Source organism: Oncorhynchus mykiss, chromosome 7, assembly GCF_013265735.2.
Source record: "Oncorhynchus mykiss isolate Arlee chromosome 7, USDA_OmykA_1.1, whole genome shotgun sequence".
NCBI lineage: Eukaryota > Metazoa > Chordata > Actinopteri > Salmoniformes > Salmonidae > Oncorhynchus > Oncorhynchus mykiss.
In genome coordinates, this window is record NC_048571.1 from 41700333 (window position 1) to 41717851 (window position 17519).

Consider the following 17519-nt stretch of genomic DNA (forward strand, 5'->3'; position numbering starts at 1 on the left):
AAGGTCTTCCTGTGCAACGGAAAGAAACTTCTCTGATATAGCCTATGCGACTACGCGCTTATTAATAGCCTATATTATCACAATCCAATCTACTCATTACATTAGGAATAGTAGGCTTACATTAGTCTGCAAATGGGATGATAGAGGCATGCAATCCTTTGTTTGTCATAATATACAGTGCCTTGCGAAAGTATTCGGCCCCCTTGAACTTTACGACCTTTTGCCACATTTCAGGCTTCAAACATAAAGATATAAAACTGTATTTTTTGTGAAGAATCAACAACAAGTGGGACACTCATGAAGTAGAACAACATTTATTGGATATTTCAAACTTTTTTAACAAATCAAAAACTGAAAAATTGGGCGTGCAAAATTATTCAGCCCCCTTAAGTTAATACTTTGTAGCGCCACCTTTTGCTGCGATACCCCAAGCGACTTACAGCTGTTATGTCTCTATCAGTTTTGCACATCGAGAGACTGACATTTTTTTCCCATTCCTCCTTGCAAAACAGCTCGAGCTCAGTGAGGTTGGATGGAGAGCATTTGTGAACAGCAGTTTTCAGTTCTTTCCACAGATTCTCGATTGGATTCAGGTCTGGACTTTGACTTGGCCATTCTAACACCTGGATATGTTTATTTTTGAACCATTCCATTGTAGATTTTGCTTTATGTTTTGGATCATTGTCTTGTTGGAAGACAAATCTCCGTCCCAGTCTCAGGTCTTTTGCAGACTCCATCAGGTTTTCTTCCAGAATGGTCCTGTATTTGGCTCCATCCATCTTCCCATCAATTTTAACCATCTTCCCTGTCCCTGCTGAAGAAAAGCAGGCCCAAACCATGATGCTGCCACCACCATGTTTGACAGTGGGGATGGTGTGTTCAGCTGTGTTGCTTTTACGCCAAACATAACTTTTTGCATTGTTGCATTGTTGAGCACCTTCTTCCACATGTTTGGTGTGTCTCCCAGGTGGCTTGTGGCAAACTTTAAACAACACTTTTATGGATATCTTTAAGAAATGGCTTTCTTCTTGCCACTCTTCCATAAAGGCCAGATTTGTGCAATATACGACTGATTGTTGTCCTATGGACAGAGTCTCCCACCTCAGCTGTAGATCTCTGCAGTTCATCCAGAGTGATCATGGGCCTCTTGGCTGCATCTCTGATCAGTCTTCTCCTTGTATGAGCTGAAAGTTTAGAGGGACGGCCAGGTCTTGGTAGATTTGCAGTGGTCTGATACTCCTTCCATTTCAATATTATCGCTTGCACAGTGCTCCTTGGAATGTTTAAAGCTTGGGAAATCTTTTTGTATCCAAATCCGGCTTTAAACTTCTTCACAACAGTATCTCGGACCTGCCTGGTGTGTTCCTTGTTCTTCATGATGCTCTCTGCGCTTTTAACGGACCTCTGAGACTATCACAGTGCAGGTGCATTTATACAGAGACTTGATTACACACAGGTGGATTGTATTCATCATCATTAGTCATTTAGGTCAACATTGGATCATTCAGAGATCCTCACTGAACTTCTGGAGAGAGTTTGCTGCACTGAAAGTAAAGGGGCTGAATAATTTTGCACGCCCAATTTTTCAGTTTTTGATTTGTTAAAAAAGTTTGAAATATCCAATAAATGTCGTTCCACTTCATGATTGTGTCCCACTTGTTGTTGATTCTTCACAAAAAAATACAGTTTTATATCTTTGTTTGAAGCCTGAAATGTGGCAAAAGGTCGCAAAGTTCAAGGGGCCGAATACTTTCGCAAGGCACTGTAAAGAGGCATTTTTATGGTGATAGCTTTCCCTAAACTTGAAACTCATGCGACACATGCTAATCGCTAGACTACAAGCTAACTTACTGTAGTGTTTTTTTAACACCTGGTTAGCATAACAGCTAAACTAAACTCTAAAGAGAGAGAAATTCTGATTTGATTTACCAGTGATGAAATGGTCATAGCAGACCCTGTACTGACATCTGTCTGGGTAGAGTTCTAGGCAGAGTTGCAAAGAAAAAGCCATATCTCTGTCCAGTGTCTGTCTGCTTTTGCCCATCCTAATATTTTATTTTATTGGCCAGTCTGAGATATGGCTTTTTCTTTGCAACTCTGCCTAGAAGGCCAGCATCCCGGGGTCGCCTCTTCACTGTTGACGTTGAGACTGGAGTTTTGCGGGTACTATTTAATGAAGCTACCAGTTGAGGACCCATGAGGCATCTGTTTCTCAAACTAGACACTAATGTACTTGTCCTCTTGCTCAGTTGTGCACCGGGGCCTCCCACTACTCTTTCTATTCTGGTTAGGGACAGTTTGCACTGTTCTGTGAAGAGAGTGGTACACAGCGTTGTACGAGATCTTCAGTTTCTTGGCAATTTCTTGCATGGAATAGCCTTCATTTCTCAGAACAAGAATAGACTTGAAGAAAGTACTTTGTTTCTGGCCATTTTGAGCCTGTAATCGAACCCTTAAATGATGATGCTCCAGATACTAAACTAATCTAATGAAGGCCAGTTTTATTGCTTCTTTAAATCAGGACAACAGTTTTCAGCTGTGAAATTGCAAAAGGGTTTTCTTAGCCTTATAAAATGATAAACTTGGATTAGCTAACACAACGTGCCATTGGAACACAGGAGTAATGGTTGCTGATATAGGGGCCTATGTACCCCTATGTAGATATTCCATAAATAAATTGGCCGTTTCCAGCTACAATAGTCATTTACAACATTAACAATGTCTACACTGTGTTACTGATCAATTTGATGTTATTTTAATGGACAAGAAGTAGCTTTTCAAAACAAGAACATTTCCAAGTGACCCAAAACATTTGAAAGGTAGTGTATGTTATAACTTGCATGCTAGTCTGTGTTATAACCCTCTTGGTAGCATATATTACAACTGTTTTTATTTTATCTAACCTCTTATTTAAATAGGCAACTATTATGCTAGTCTGTTATAGCTATCATGCTAGTCTGTTATAACTCTCTTGGTAGTCTGTTATAACTAATAGTAGTCTATGCTATAACTATCATGCTAGTCTATGTTAACTCTCTTGGTGGTCCATGTTATACCTCATGGTAGTCTGTTAAAACTGTCATGGTAGTTTGTTATAACTCTCTTGGTAGTCTGTTAGACTACCATAGACTAGCACTATGTTAACTATCTTGGTAGTCTGTTAACTGTCATGATATTCTATAACTATCATGCTAGTCTATGTTATCATAACTCTCATGCTAGTCCATGTTATAACACCTATGCTAGTCTGTGTTATAAATCTCATCTCAGTCTGTTATAACTCATCGTAGTTTATGTTCTAACTATCATGCTAGTCTGTTATAATATCTCCCATGGTAGTCGCTGTTATAACTCTCATTCTAGTCTGTTGTAACTCTCATGCTAGTCTGTTGTAACTCTCATGCTAGTCTGTTGTAACTCTCATGCTAGTCTGTTGTAACTCTCATGGTATGTGAAGATGTATGATTACTTGTCACAGTAGTTGAAATCCCAATGACACACTCATGCCTTGGATAGGTGTCTGTATTGGCTACTGATGGCAACAGAGTTTTGATTAGTGATGCTCCAGAGCAGTTTAGAATTCCAGCTAGTAGTTTTGAAAGTAGTGTTCACGAGGAAAAACGAGTCCCTAAAAATTGTGCACATTTGTGTCCTACTTCATCCAATATGTTACGAATTTGTTAGTGCTTAAGATCCCAGACTGCATCTTTCAGCACATCACAGCTGTAACTATGTTTGACCGATCTCCACTGCTTTCATTCGGTCCCCAAACAATCAGTGAGTTAAATGGATTGTTTTGGTTGCGCGGTTTCTTTTTGAAATGCTGTGACCTATTCAATTTAGATAATTTAATGTTCGTCAGAATACAATCAAGAGGAACCCACTTTAAACGATTTCAATTTTGACGTGGAAACAATTGCAGACGTTTCTTTAATGAAGACCAAGAAATTGGACTGGTAAAATTCGGACACAGACAGAATACATTTCTTCACAATTCACTTCCTTGTCCCCATCATCCTCATCTCATTCCTCTGTAAAGATAATACAATACAAAATACCAATATGGATCATCCCACAATGCCAATATAATGTCCGAAGAAGCTCATTCGCTCAAAAATCTTAACCATAGACCATTTGCTCTGCCACATGTTCACTTTATTGACCTGTATGAGTTGGATAAATTAGCATGTTCAAAGGTCTAATTTTCTGCTAACTTCCTGATGAATTATAATCACTTGATTATAATGAGGTTCCATTCCAGTGACATTCACAATGTGGTTTAGGAGCTCTCTTTCTCTGTGTAGCTGTTTGTTTCTCTCTCCTAATTCCTTCTGTCATCTTCCATGGTTGTGTTGAATGGATGCTAGTTCATGTATTTGTCTGAAAATCACACTAGTTCAGTCAAATTGCTTCACAGTACTGACTTTACTGTTTCACAGTTCCCTTGAACTACTTTAGCCCTGAGTTCCAAGCCACCTCCAATATAATTGTTGCCGTTTTGTAAATGGTTGGTTCGTAAAGTCTAAAAAGTCTAAAAGTAAAGAAATTAAACTGACCCGATCAGAACTGCCAGGAATGTTCAAAATGCCTACTTTTCTTTCACTAAACCCAGAGAGGGAGAGAGAAAACAACTATTCGTGAGGGGTTATTTTTTTCACATTTCTGTCTGACTGTAGAGATGTCATGCAGAGACAGAGCCGAGGGGGTGTCATCAATAATAGAGTGACAGACAGAAAGACAGAGAGCACGGACTGAGAGATCCACCACTTGACAGCCAGGACACAACACAACATGCCCGTCTCGATGCTTCAGAGATGCTGCAGCTCTGAGACTCCATTCTGACAGCTGAGAGATTGATGGGAAAGGATTCTATGACTCTGGCTGCATTTCAAATTACACCATATTCTGGATATTTTACTTTAGCCCTGAGCCCATAAATTGCACATAGACAGACCTCTGGTCAAAGGTAGTGCGCTATATGGAAAGGTGGTAGGCGGCAGATAGCCTAGCGGCTGAGAGCGCTTAAAAGGTTTGACTTAAAACTCTTGACTCTGAAAAAGGAGCACAAGACAGAAAGTAGAAGAAAGCTGTCTTTTTTTAGGAGTACCTGTTGGTTGTTATTAAAGCATACCATTTGCTATCCATTTAGCACAGAGAAAAAGGAGAATGTCAACTTCAAATACTGCAGGAAGGGATAGGAAGGATTTGAGGGAACATCACTTTTGCTCACACACATTTCTACAGCTGGCAGAATTGTGTTTCTATTTTCCAGAGGTTGGAAGTCGGCGGGCGGTTAACAGTGAGAGTGGTAGGCAGGGGGAGCCTGCAGATGACAGGCCATACAGGATATTTGGAAATGGAGAGGGCGTGTGAGATAATGCCCGTCAGGAAAGGTTTGATGCCAGCGCCCACATCAGTGGTGTTCCTTCAGGCCCGGAGAGTCCCCTGAGGGGCAGTGAAGTCAACAGCCTATGGGCTATCTGTTAGGAGTCCAATCTCTGCAGGAAGCAGTGGGGAGGAAAGTTTAAAGGCCCAGTGCACTTCATCTTACCAAAACAAGCAGACATTTCAGGTAGTCTTTTCAAACAGCTCTTACACTAAAACGGCATTATCATCATTTTCACAGTATTATTCCAACCTCAGAGCTTTTTGACAAGACTACCTGAAATTTGGTAAGATGGAGTTTTGGCCTGCCTGGTGGCATCACGCTAGTTTTCAGTTTTCCCCTCCGCACTCAGACCACTCCTGGACAGTCTTTGCTAAATACTTGCTTGAGAAATTGATCTTCGCCAAGAAGCTATTTGTAACGGCGTTCTTCGTTTGTTGAGAGAGAGGACCGAAATGCAGCGTGGTGATTACTCATGTTCTTTAATCAATAATTGACGATACATGAAATAACTAAACGAATACGAAAACAACAAACGGACCGTGAACCCTAATACAGCCTATCTGGTGAACACTACACAAAGACAGGAACAATCACCCACAAACACACAGTGAAACCCAGGCTACCTAAATATGGTTCCCAATCAGAGACAATGACGAACACCTGCCTCTGATTGAGAACCATATCAGGCCGAACATAGAACTAGACCAAAACATAGAAAAACAAACATAGACTACCCACCCAACTCACGCCCTGACCATACTAAATAAATACAAAAACAACGGAAATAGAGGTCAGAACGTGACACTATTTTTGTTTATTTTTGACCATTTTAACTGAAAACAATCATAGCAACGTACTTAATTGTTACCCAGAAGTTATTTGATATTGATATAAAAATGGCTGTTTTGGACCTTTAAGTCAAAGGATGTGTCTGGCATGAGTACTCTAGTAAAATAGTGAGAGGATGAAAGTCAAACCAAGTGTAATGTACCCGGTCTGTGTCTGTGTGTCTCTGCAGCCATTCTCCCAACTCTACAACTGGTTTTTGCATTACAGGGCTTTTCCTGGTTTATTGATTCTGAATAGGTCTGCACCCTAACCCCCCTAAACACACACACACACACACACACACACACACACACACACACCTGATATGGCTTGCCTTCACGAGAGCTTGTACCTGAAGTGCCCATTGATAAAGTGATTTGTTCCCCTGTGCTCACAACAGAGGATCTGCACTGGCACCTCCCTGGCACGTTGCCCGCTGGCATGACTTTGTTGTGCCCTGCCTGAGCAGCCCAGATAGCACCTCTATCTCGCTGCCTCTCCCCACCTCTTACTGAGCCTGCCTGTCACTGCTTCCTCCACCTGTGTAATCAAATTAGCCCCAGCCTAGGAAACAGAGAGTAACATGTAATTGCATAGAAAGAAACAAAAGGGAAGGCTGGGAATGAAAGAGGGAGTTGCTGATATGGGTTTAGACCCCTGGCCAAACGGTAGAGAGCATCTCAACACACAGGCACACACACACACACAGAAGCTAACCCTTTGGATGGCCACACGTACGGTGTGAGAACTGTAGACTGCATTTTAAATGTATCCAATACAGTACTTCATCTTTCCCTACTTCCCTCTCTTATCCCCCCCCTCTCCCTCTCTCTTTCTCTCTTGCTGTAGTTACGGGGACATGGTGCCCAAGACGATCGCGGGGAAGATCTTTGGTTCTATCTGTTCTCTGAGCGGGGTGCTGGTAATCGCCCTGCCTGTTCCCGTCATCGTGTCCAACTTTAGCCGAATCTATCACCAGAACCAGAGAGCTGACAAACGGCGTGCGCAGAAGGTACAGGTGAACACCATTCACTTATTAGAGGACCCGCTTCCGGCTGTAGGGAGGCGAGGTGTGTGTGTGTGTGTGTGTGTGTGTGTGTGTGTGTGTGGGTACGACACCCCTCGCCCCCCTGACTTCGGAGACTCCACTAACCTCTGGCATGCGCTGCAGACAGACAGAGGTGAGCGGTTCCATACTGGAAACTGTTGGGGTCGCAGAATGGATCTGCATGCCCATGGTCCAGCATCACACAATCAAACCACCATTAAACACAAAACATCATTAGTTTAATGGCGACGGCAAAGAAGTACTTTAATACTTACCATCAGACTGTACACACCCTGCTGTTTTTTCTCTCAGTCCCTTGGAGAGATAACCCTCCACAGGGCTGTCCCCAGTGTTGTAGTACTGGAGACCACATATCTAGTGTCTTGATCTTGTCTCGGTGTCAGATACATTTGTACTCTGTCGAACAGTGAGGACTCTTAATATCTTCCTCAACCGGCTGAGTAAAAAAACTCCGCTTCCATTCAGTCAGTGTGTGAAACCGCTTCGCGGTCGACTGAAACGTTAACGTCTTAATAACAGACTTAAGCGAACCTATAGGCCTTCAGTGTATGACAGGTTCTGAAAGAATTCTTAAAGGACAGCAACCATAATACCGCCACACTCATGTAGATGAGTGCACTTTTTGTACAACACAAAGGGCCAGTGGTATAGTGGAGGGTATACATACGCAGGTATAAACCGTATACCCATTTTTTTTTCAGTTGGCATTGCGGAAACTCACTTCTTAATCCCTACTGATGCATATCAAAGTAGTGTAGTGGAGGTATAGGACTTATCAAGTATGTAGTACAACAGAGAAATCATGCACAAAGTAGCCTGCACAATCACAAAGCACGTGAATACTTCACTTGCGCGCCACACACATACTGTAGCCTAGTTTCAGAGGAATATCATCTGCAGGCAGCAGGAGCATGCAGCTCTCAACTGGTTTTGGCATGGAGCAGAACACAGAAGAATGACATCAGTAGCCGGTAGGGTAGGAAAGACGTTTCAACGTATGATATTTACCAGTAAATGGCAACAATGGGTATGCTAATCAGGTATACAAAAAGTTTAGTCTTAAGTGTTGGTTAGTAGGCTATTTGTGATGCGCAATTGTCATCATGAGCTGTTTGCATCAGGGGCGTAGACATGGATGGACCTTGGTGAACACAGGCCCACCCATTGGGGAGCAAGGCCCTGAAAGGCCCACCCAATCAGAATGATGTGGTTTAAGCATTCTTTAATTAAAATATATATATAATTACGTGTGATTTTGATAGTAAAAATGTACAGAAACATTTCGGATTTGGGGCCTCCTGAGTGACGCAGTGGTCGAAAACACTACATCGCAGTGCTAGCTGTACCACTAGAGATTCTGGGTTCAAATCCAGGCTCTGTTGCAGCCGGCCGCAATGGGGAGACCGATGGGGCGGCGCACAATTGGCCCAGCGTTGTCCGGGATAGGGGAGGGTTTGGCCAACAGTGACTCCTATGGCGGGCTGGGCACAGTGCACACTGACACGGTCGCCAGGTGTACGGTGTTTCCTCCGACACATTGGTGTGGCTGGCTTCCGGGTTAAGTGGGCATTGTGTCAAGAAGCAGTGCGGCTTGGTTGGGTTGTGTTTCGGGGGACGCGCGGCTCTCGACCTTCGCCTCTCCCGAGTCCATACGGGAGTTGCAGTGATGAGACAAGACTGTAACTACCAATTGGATACCATGAAATTGGGGGGTAAAAATGTTAAAATAACAAAAAATAAAATAAACATTTCAAATGTTTCCCACAGGGTTCCTTTCCTTGGCAGCCTGTTTGGGAATTGTTTGGCAACATTTGAGTACACCTACTTCTCCAGGCACCACTTCACCACTATGGGGCTGACGGAAAGACAGCAGTCACACACAGCATGATGTTAAAGGATAAGCAGTCCAGAAATATGTACCTAAGCCAGTAGGTCCCAATCATAAGAATACAAAAACACAACCAATGGAAATGTACAACTATTACTTCCCATTTCAAATAACATGTCATGTTTAAGCACAAAGTAACCGGTGACCTAAAGTTTAAAGTGGAACTAACAGTGTTTTAAATACTTTGCCGATATGGAACAAGCAGACAATCATATCAGTCAAAAATATAAAATTCCCAGTTTATGCTACATAACCAACTCTATGAGTTCACCAGTAGCATACCTCCCTGCATACCACTGCTGGCTTGCTTCTGAAGCTATGCAGCATTGGTCCTGGTCAGTCCCTGGATGGGAGACCAGATGCTGCTGGAAGTGGTGTTGGAGGGCCAGTAGGAGGCACTCTTTCCTCTGGTCTAAAAAATATCCCAATTCCCCAGGGCAGTGATTGGGCACTGCCCTGTGTAGGGTGCTGTCTTTCGGGTGGGATGTTAAACGGGTGTCCTGACTCTCTGAGGTCATTAAAGATCCCATGGTACTTATTGTAAGAGTATGGGGTGTTAACCCTGGTGTCCTGGCTAAATTCCCAATCTGGCCCCTACAATATGCTCATTCATTCTCCTCTCCCCTGTAACTATTCCCCAGGTTGATGCTGTAAATGAGAATGTGTTCTCAGTCAACTTACCTGGTAAAATAATGGAGAAATAGTTTTTATTTTATTTTTTAAATTAGGTTATAAAAAAAAAATCCCATGGCGTACACTAAGGCATTGATGGATGCAGTTCAATGCATGATTAATATGATTCACCAATACATTTGTTGGTAGTCCAAAAAATATTGCCACCAGGTTGTAAATCACAGCTGGCCTGTTTGCTGCCTCCATTTGGGATGCACAGTTTCAATGTTTCAACTTTCAACTGTTTCACAGTTTCAATTACTCAATATTCTGGACAAAAACGGATGACTGTAACTAAGGCTGGGAATGTCAATACAATCAAACTAGCAAGGGCAATGATAACAAGTCAGTCATGAGGCTAGCATATCTATTTATGTAGCGAGCTAAAAACACAGAGCCTAACATTAGGTAGATAGCTGGCTAGCTGCTAGCAGGATGCCATGCCATTGGAGGAATGGGTGAATGACTTTTTCCCCTCAAATAGTTTTTCGGTGACTCTACACAGCTAGAGATGCAGATGTCATGTGGTTAGCTAGCCAGAACTTGAACGACTGTTATCCAGTTAGCATATCTTTTGCGTTCGGGAATATTCACTCTGGCTATGTACCACTCAACTCCGATTTCAGAGCACTCTCGTCTGTGTACTAGAGTGCAGAACAACTGATGAATTTACAAACGTGCAACACCCGCTGAATATGACCGGTGTCAGTAAACGTAGGCAAAAAGTAATAGTTAGTCAAGAACGCTCTAGATAACATGTAAACAGCCTAACCAGCTCTGCTAGGGTGAGTAAAAAGGTCAGTGTGATGTGTTCTCTCGTTTGTGTCTGGAAGTAGCTAGCTAGCTTGTGTGCTTGGTTGGGACATGCTTGCATTGGCAGGCAAGCTGCAGAAGGACGAGGAGGCTACAATTCCCCATCGTTTATCAGTGCAATGTTGACAGCCAACTAGCTGAACAAGTTTGAGAGGGTTTGTCTAATGTTCCTTCGTTAGATTTAAGCTCATCTTGCTCTGGCTAGGATTAGTTGTTGATCTTGTTGTTGTTGATGTGCATAACTGAGGGAGAGAGGGCCTACCTTTTCATGGTTGTTTGATCAATAGGACTGTAAAGTTCCCAAATGTGGTGTTCCTGTGGTGTTTGCATATTTGCAGAAATCCATTCGGGTATATTTTGTGGCTTTTGGCAAATGCGTTTTAATGCTATAAAGTTGCGCTGTTGCAACTGCCTGTAAACACACATTCCAGTTCAAAGTAAATAATGGCAGGCCGTGTGGCAAATGGCTTGTTTGTATAAAGGCCTACAGTAGTTCTGTTTGGCTATAGCGCACCGGTCTGTGTGGACTCCAGTCCTGGACAAGACAGATGTTTATATTTCGTTTTATTTACTACAGTTAATTAATTGTCCAACGCACAGCCCCTTTCCCACTCAATTGCTGTAGAACTTTCACAAATGCCTTTAGCATACGTAATTCCCCAAAATTGTAAGAATTTATGAAAATGTGAAAATGACCATATCTAAGTGGTCGCTTGTCAGAAAATGTTTTAAAGAGTCATATTCTTCCTGGGGGTGTAAATTAACAGATTTTAATAAGATTTCATTTAGCTAAAATGCTGTCAGTTCCACTTGAAATGCAACAATGTTTCACACACAAATTATTTTCAAAGAGATGGCTAACAACAGCAAGCGCGATGCAATAAAAAACAGTTGCACTCACCAGATCATTTTAAACTTAACTTAACTTGTTGAAAGTTATTATTGAAAAGGGAGAAGCTAACAAATTAGCCAACAGACCTGCTGCAGCCGCTGCAAACTAGCCGACATCAACGCTAGCTCTCTATTGCCCAGCGACCCGGGCCTTCAAGAAAGCAGATGTTTCCATAAGCTTTTGTAAAAAACGGTCCCACCCATTAAGTCAAAATGTGATTGGTTGATTCCAATGTCACTCCCAAATTTTGCCCTAATACAGTTTATTTTTTATTTTATTTTTTTACTTTATTAGCTTCTGATGGCCTAGCCAATGGCTGACTTAGCTAGCTAGATGTATCTCCACAAAGACCAGCAAAGAAAAATCCTGATTGGATTTAATGTATGTCTAAACAGACTTTTTTCACTTGCTGTTTGAGGTGAAGAAAAAATACTTTGAGAAGCTCCACAGCGCATTAGTGGTGGTGAGTTAAGATAATCCAAAATATTATCAGACATCCCTAAATGGGCACCTTTACACATTTGTGCGCAGGCCAGATAGCCTGCTTCTATACGTAATCAGGTGTGTGTCCCTACTCAACATGGACAGGAGCACTCCAAACAAAATACAATGTAATTCAATCATTGATTCTCACAAGTGTAGCATAGGTTACGAGCTCTGCAAACAAGTGTCCACTCTGACAATGATAACGGTAAACGACTGTATTAATAATATATTGAATGCATTAACAGAAATGACTGTAACACGAAAGAAACATTGTTGATAAAAATGGTGGGAATTAACGGTAAATGTATAACTGGTGATGTACTTACTGTATGTAATGATGAATTCATAGACGCTAACAATCAAAGGGCAAACAATTCACACAATGAAGTTATGAAACAATGAATGCACACAAAGTGAGGGTAGAGAGAACATTTTGGAGAGAGACGCACCTTGTGCATCATAGCCACACTCCCCTTCTTAACGCAACATTTTAAATTATACCCAAGACGCATTGTCTTCACACGTACTGTAGTTCTAAGGAATACTGTCACAAATGCATTAGGTCCAAAGCAATAGCAATTTAGGGAAAACTAATGCAGTTTCGAAACAAATGCAATTTCACTTATTTTATCAAATACCCTTGCAGCACTCGTGTCTTAGGTTGTCGATACCTGTCTTGGATCGTGCCGTCCCTGCGGCCTCCGCAAGGAATCAGACCGGTGTCTCGTGTGCCACAACACGTTGTGTTGTTGTGACTGCTCAACAAAAAAAAATCTCATTCGACCAACAGCCTATCGACCAAGCAATCCACCAGTCGACTAAATGTGGTCAGTCCTAACACTCACACAAACACACACACCAAGCATTTAGTGGTGGCTAACTACTCTCACTGCAGCCTCCGTGGGGTTGACCTTTCCTAAGAAAGATAAGAGTCCATCAAGGCAGAGTGCAGGTGAGTCCAGGAAGAGGCATGGAGACTGAGAAACAGACTCCTTTCATTTGATGCCCTCTCCCTCTTCAGATACCTGTCCTTAGAATGACCTTGTGGGAGTACGGGCAGATTAAAGAAAAAAAGTAGATGCAGATGAGCTTTTATGGTCACTCCTGAGGTCAACTGTTAAGGCAAATTGCTAGTGTACACGTTCCTCTGTTCTTCTACAGTGAGTAACATCGTGATTTATATTATGTTAATTGCAGTGGAAACCTGTCAAGAGTTCTAACGTTGCAGTGGTTAATCTCTAATTTCCTGGTGCCCCTCACGGCCCTTACCCCCTATCTGCTAACAGTTATTACTCACTTATACCAGGCTGCTGAAACGGAGACAGGAGGGGAGGTGCACTGCATGCACCTTGCTCCATGTGCGCTGACGAGCCAGAGCGGGTGTCTCTCAAATTAGCCATGTTCACCCCTCCCTCCCCCTCATCCATCTTCATTTCACTCTAATAGTGGGCTGCTCCAGGCTCCCAGTACAATTAGCTGGCCATCTGGGGCCAAAGCTGGGAAAAAAATAGCTTCTCATGTATCCTATCCTATCTCCCTCGTCCTCGTACAGACATTTAAATATACGTCTATCAGATATGTGCTTCCCGCACAGAGATAGGCTGGTAGTTCTTCTATTGTCATAGAAAATTACACTAATATGTGAGAAGGGTATCAAGAAGAATGTGCGGCAGTCTCCCCTAATGCAACCTCCCCTTTGCTTTAACTGAGGGTCACCTCTAGCCTGGACAGCCTCTGGTGACGTGCCACCAAAGTCCAGAGTCACGGCGGCTGAGGTTTTATTATAGTGTAACACAAATCACACGTCTTATTTGCTAAACTTAATTGGGAGGCTCTCACCAGGAGCACAGTGGGCTCTGAATGGTCTGGGGTCACAGTGTTAATGAAATGGCAAAGTCAGGTGGAGCCACACAGAGAGAAACAGTGTGCCGTCAGAGGCAGAGAGACGAGGGAGTCCAGGGGAGAAGGAAAACTTCAAGCACAGAACGGAGAATGGCTTCCCTTCAGAGAAACTCCTGGAACTTTATCCTGTGTCATGTGTGGATGGCTGCAGTCCAGCTGCCCGTCTGATTGGACAGAAAGGATGCTGGCTCCATTAGATCAGATTAGACACACTACTCAGAGGTTAATATTATTTTACTCCTGGGCTGTGGCTGGGCTGTGGCTGCAGCATGGCCACAGCTGAATCGGTAAACCATCCACTCTCGTCAGACAGCACAGAGTGAAGCGATACGGAAGGAAGTTGAACAGGATTAAGTTTGAAAGTTTATTCTCTTATTTTTTACAAAACCATCAGCACACGTCAACCAACATTTTCAAAGACTCCTCTCAGTTAGCTACTGCTCCAGTCTTTCATTTGAGTTTTTTATTTAATTCTTTCATGCGATGAACGAAGCCTTTGATCAACATGTCAAGTAAAGCAGATGTCATGAGCCTGCTCATTTAAATTAAGTTTTCTTTTATTTCCCACTGGTGACAGGCAGAGAGGGTAGCAGCAGCATAGAGGTGCTAGCTTGATCCCAGATCGGTTTGTGCTGTCTTGTCAATTACATAGGAGTTGGCAAGACAGCACAAACCAATCTGGGACCAGGCTATAGGTGCTAGCTCAGTCGCACATAGCCTGGCGCCCTAGAATCTCCAAGGACAACATAGCTTGTCTCACAGGTTGAATCACCAAACCTCTAAACCCTAACATGTCAAGAGTCTTCAGGGAAGGCAATGCTACTCTTTTTGGGGATATCTAAAAATGTGTTTGTGCAAAGCAATCACCCGGACCAAGGTTAAAGAAAGTACTCTCGCCTTGAACGATTGAAAAGCACTTTAGTCTGTTGTCTCAGAGTAGACACTTGAATCTCCTCTTTAATATCACACTAGATGTACCCTGGGATCTCAGAGTAGTCTTTTTTTTTTTACCAATAACTTATAATAACACTTATAATTCAGTCCTAGAAGGTGGAGAAAGAATCATGACGGCTGAGAGAAATGGATAGGATTTAAAGAGGCTATATAAAAGACATGCTGCTTTCGCTGTGGGTAAGACTAAGACTGATGGATAGCTTGATACCTTGTGATATGAACAGGACTGAAAGTGATCACCACCACAATGTTTACATGGTGAGCCCACTCTAGCCCGACAAATCCATGGTGACACACTTACATCATCCAGGGAAGGGGTGATGACGAGGCTGCAAATTCTCACCACTAAATGATGATAAGACATATCTCATCCCTGCCTGGGCTTGACATGTTAACCTCTCCCTACGCAGAAAGCCAGACTGGCCCGGATAAGAATAGCCCAGACGGGCAGCTCCTGCACGGGCTTCCTCCAGAGCAAACGCAACGACCTCCTCAACGAACTGCTGGAGCTCACGGTAAGGTTGCCCTTTGGACCTCTGAAGGCCCAAACCTAGTTTGAGATATGCACGCAAGTGGTGCGTACCACAAGGTTGAGGTTGAGTTTTCAGATCTCAGGCCGAACAGCAGTGATTCGATTCATTGAGGCACCATGTGGCTGTAATGTCTTTGGCTCGACTGATCATTGTGATTGTCTGGACCAGACAGTACATCCTCTCTCTTTACTAAATGTCTTGGCTTGCTCCCATTTCCACCTGCTGTGTGTTTTCGTTCTCTCCTTTGTGTTATCTTGTTTCAGTTCACAAGTCTGTTGTGTCTCGTTCTACAGGTCATTAAGCTGAGCCAGGCATTTGTCTTTTCTATAGCCGAATTAAACATGGTTGAAAATGGAGATGGAAAACTGTTATTGTGTTCTGAGTGCTACAGTCACGCTTGTGTTGCTTTTGTATGTGTTATGCTTTGTTTTTGACCATGATTGTGCCGGCCGCTACATTGAAATATTCCATTAGCAAATGGCTCAAAACGACCATATCAATTATCAGGCATTAGTATTCATGTTGTGGGATGAATTAAGAGATGGGGCGCGTCAGAGCAGGTGTTCATGGACAGACCTCCCATATCTTTTCACGTCTTCTCCATTAAGGTAGTGGTGGATGGATTACAATAACAAATTGCACACATCCATACAAACTAACATAACTGACATGCTCACAGCAACACTCTGTTAAACTGCGGCACGGGCTGAAATCCATTCACATCTCCTCTGTAAATGACTTGGGAGCTGAGCGTCCACGGGAGTTTTGGAAGTGTCAAAATTATCATAAAAATGGTAACGCTTTCAGAGGCTTAATTTAGTCAGTGGTTTTACCAGGGCTGTGATGAGTCACAGCGCTCTGGCACTTATAATTATGTTCATGTCACTTCAGCCAGCCAGCCAGGGCTGCGTGGGTCCACACATCTGACAGAAGAACTGCACTGTAAAAAAAAATATGATTTTGATTCAACGTACAATTGTAAGGCAACCAGTTGCAATAGATCTGTGAGTTTTGGACATAGAACTGAACCAACATACATTCTCAAGTTGAATTGTATCTTCAATGAACTTTACATTTTTGGTTGAGTGAACATACAATTCAACTTGAGAATTAATTTAACCTTATTTGCATATTTACCAGAGTGCTTTGCCTATCGAGTGAATGGTAGTTACAACCCATGACTGTTTGTTAGCAACATGGGTGTTGTATTCCTTGGTGTTTAGTACTGTAGCCTACACCAAGTGAGTGTCTAAGTGAGTATGTTATCTTTAAATTAAAGTCTTTATGACAATACATATACAGTTGAAGTCGGAAGTTTACATACACCTAAGCCAAATACATTTAAACTCAGTTTTTCACAATTCCTGACATTTAATCATAGTAAATATTCCCTGTCTTAGTTCAGTTAGGATCACCACTTTACTTTAAGAGTGTGAAATGTCAGAATAATAGTAGAGATAATTATTTATTTCAGCCTTTATTTCTTTCATCACATTCCCAGTTGGTCAGAAGTTTACATACACTCAGTTAATATTTGGTAGCCTTGCCTTTAAATTGTTTAACTTGGGTCAAACGTTTCGGGTAGCCTTCCACAAGCTTCCCACAACAAGTTGGGTGAATTTTGTCCCTTTCCTCCTGACAGAGCTGGTGTAACTGAGTCAGGTTTGTAGGCCTCCTTGCTCGCACATGCTTTTTCAGTTCTGCCCACACATTTTCTATAGGATTGAGGTCAGGGCTTTGTGATGGCCACTCCAATACCTTGACTTTGTTGTCCTGAAGCCATTTTGCCACAACTTTGGAAGTATGCTTGGGGTTTGGAAGACCCATTTGCGTCCAAGCTTTAACTGATGTCTTGAGATGTTGCTTCAATATATCCACATAATTTTCCTACCTCATGATGCCATCTACTTTGTGAAGTGCAACAGTCCCTCCTGCAGCATATTACCCCCACAACATGATGCTGCCACCCCTGTGCTTCACGGTTGGAATGGTGTTCTTCGGCTTACAAGCCTCCCCCTTTTTCCTCCAAACATAACGATGGTCATTATGACCAAACAGTCCTATATTTGATTCATCAGACCAGAGGACATTTC

At 42.6% G+C, this 17519-nt stretch overlaps 1 protein-coding gene across 1 annotated transcript in view; it reads left to right on the forward strand.

The window, feature by feature from the left end:
- Positions 1 to 17519, forward strand: part of LOC110527773 (potassium voltage-gated channel subfamily D member 3-like) — a 67240-nt gene that overhangs the window by 38799 nt on the left and 10922 nt on the right. Inside the window, exons 2-3 of the mRNA XM_036983255.1 lie at positions 7067 to 7235; positions 15304 to 15408. Coding sequence (XP_036839150.1) covers positions 7077 to 7235; positions 15304 to 15408 — 264 coding nt within the window. The 5' untranslated portion in view covers positions 7067 to 7076. The remainder of the gene's footprint in view (positions 1 to 7066; positions 7236 to 15303; positions 15409 to 17519) is intronic.